The sequence below is a fragment of the Spea bombifrons genome, chromosome 2 (genome assembly GCF_027358695.1).
Source record: "Spea bombifrons isolate aSpeBom1 chromosome 2, aSpeBom1.2.pri, whole genome shotgun sequence".
Classification (NCBI taxonomy): domain Eukaryota; kingdom Metazoa; phylum Chordata; class Amphibia; order Anura; family Pelobatidae; genus Spea; species Spea bombifrons.
The window spans coordinates 136,406,582-136,409,307 of NC_071088.1; the positions used below are offsets into that span (position 1 = coordinate 136,406,582).

Genomic DNA, 2,726 nt, shown 5'->3' on the forward strand with positions numbered 1-2,726 from the left:
ACACACACTATACATACATCCTACCTCTGTCCCTCTCGCCCCCGCTTATCTCACCGCTCCTGCAGCTTTCCTTCTAGCTGCTCACGTGACCCCCAATATGCTCCTGTCTCCCCGTGCCCATCCAAAATAGTTTAGAAAGGGCCCTTCTGACCTGTATCGGTGCAGTCCAGGTTGGAAGGGCCCTTTTCTAAACTGTTTTAAACTGTATGAGGAGACAGGAAGAAGGGGTCGCACCGGGCCCAGACGCAACTTATAATCTTTTCTAATAACTGAATTAAAGATCCAAACAAGAAAGATAGATGTTGTTTTAAGAATCACTAACTAAATGCAAACAATAATTCAAGTACTTTATAGAAAAATAGGTAGGTGGCTGCTAGCTATGTATTTATATTCTTGAGCACATATGTCTTTGTGTTCATTTCTGATCTAAATAGAATTATGTAGCATTTAGGAAAAAATATACAGCTTAAAAGTCCAAAACTTGACATCAATATAGCAAAAATCTCTACAGCCACCAAGTATTTCCCTTTAGTGCTCAGATAGGCCGGGATCATTGCAATCCAAACACTGCAGAACACCAGCATGCTGAAGGTGATGTACTTGGCCTCATTAAAACTGTCCGGTAATGACCTGGCTAAAAAAGCTATAATAAAACTAACAGCTGCCAGGATCCCCATAAAACCCAGGACAGAGTAAAAGGCAATGACTGAACCTTCATTACACTGAATGATGATTTTTCCTTTTTGAGAGTACAGATCCTGCTCCTGAAATGGGGGTGAAATAGCTAACCAACAGATATTAATTATAACTTGAATAGATGAGCAAAACATGACGGTGGAATTGGGCAGCTTGACTCCAACCCATTTGTGCCATGCACTGCCAGGCTTGGTGGCTTTAAAAGCAATACAGACCATTAATGTCTTGGCCAGCACACATGATACAGCCACCGAGAAGATGATTCCAAAAGAAGTTTGACGGAGCATGCATGTTATATCCACCGGACGACCGATAAACAGAAACACACAAAGGAAGCTCAACATGATAAAGAACAGGAGGATGAAGCTGAGGCTCCTGTTATTAGCTCTGACTATTGGTGTATTCCAAAATAAAGTAAACACTAATAGTATTAGACCAGCCACAAAACATAACAGAAGTGAAGCTGATGCAGAGATGAAAGTCAACAGGTCATCCTTGTAGGAAAGAAACTCGATCATCTTGGGAGTGCATCTGTCTTTCTTCTCGTTTGGCCATTGATCTTCTGGACATTGTATGCAGTTTTCACTGTCTGCAAAATTTGTTTGGTAGAGAAATATTGTAAATCACAGAAACTAATCAATTACTGTCATCTAGCATCATAATAATAATAAAAAAAATGTTTCTTTTAATTTTTTTAAGCTAATTGTAAATACCAAAATTATAAAACAATGTCAAGTGTGCATTTGACCTAAAGGGAAGTTTATTATGAGATCCAAAATATATTTTTAAAAGTAATTTGCTTTGGTCTCTTTTAGTTGTACTAACTTCTATTTTTATTAAATCCACAATATTTCAGGTGTCCAATTCTGGACAGCTGTGTTGGAGATGTGGGAACAGGGAAGGCCCCAGAAGTGGAGGAGGCAAAGTGTTAGCTACAGACATCCAATAATTTGTTTTCATCTCCTTGGGCTAGTCAGGGGATATAGGACGATCTCGCCAACCAGCACATGCTTCCCGCAAGCGGAACGCGTGGACAGCTACCAGCTACTATGTCCTACATGTATGTCCTTGGGAGCTGCATATAATCGTGTAAACGTGTTCTAGCTGCTTAATCTTGGTCTACTCTACTAGACAAACACCTTGACTATCTATCATAATGCCCCATCATAAACAATAGAATACCTCAGTCAGCCTAACACAATGATTAATGAAAATCTATGGAGGTACAATTTGATGGCTTCAGCTAGTTTCTTCTTCAGTTTATTTCATTTTTACAAATGTACAAAATACTGTTTTAATTGCAATACTATTAAATGAATTACTCTTTTGACAATATTACAGTGTTACTTTTTACCAGACACATTGGATATTTCCCCCTCTGAGCATGGGACGCAGCTATAACAACAGGTGTGTATAGTAGATATTGGAACTTTTCTTTCTCCAGGTAAACATCTAGAAGAACACCGTGATTGTGGTATCTAAAGGAATGAATTATAAAAAGGATAAGCAGGCATGACAGGAGTAGCCTCGACTCTTGGGCCATGCCATGCCCAATTACCCCCCCCCCAAAAAAAACAGACACCAATGTGGAATGAAAAGGCCACAGCCGATTTATTGCAACCTGTGAACATAAAAGGTGTAATAACAGGACAATGACCCAAAACCATTTACAACCAAGGCCAAATGAGTTGATTAGTTTGCCAAGAAATGAAGTATACATCTACGTGCATACTGTTCCCTTACCCATACATATACACTAACTACGTTTTACCCATAAAAACACACTCCTGCCTCTTGCTTAGCCAAATAAATGTACCCCTTCCATAGCCCCCAAGTCACCTCTCCACAGCTACTACATTTTCACCCTTTACAGCTCCAAAGTCACCACTTCACAACCACCAAGTCTCCCTTCCACAGCACCTTATTCCTACTTTGGAGCACTTTTTTATTGGACGCAACTAGCAAAGTCCTCCTTTATCCTTCCGTGCAGGGGTGTATCATGCAATGTCATGGTGTCAAAATGATTAGAG

At 39.8% G+C, this 2,726-nt stretch overlaps 1 protein-coding gene across 1 annotated transcript; it reads right to left on the reverse strand.

Annotated features, from left to right (window-relative positions):
• Positions 1 to 377: 377 nt before the first annotated feature.
• Positions 378 to 1,214, reverse strand: LOC128473910 (vomeronasal type-2 receptor 26-like). Its single transcript, XM_053456132.1, has one exon. The coding sequence runs from the start codon at positions 1,212 to 1,214 to the stop codon at positions 378 to 380; it is 837 nt and encodes a 278-aa protein (XP_053312107.1).
• Positions 1,215 to 2,726: the final 1,512 nt, after the last annotated feature.

Excerpts from the sequence above, each read along its gene's own strand:
- LOC128473910 (XM_053456132.1), bottom strand. The coding sequence starts at position 1,214 with ATGATCGAGTTTCTTTCCTACAAGGATGACCTGTTGACTTTCATCTCT.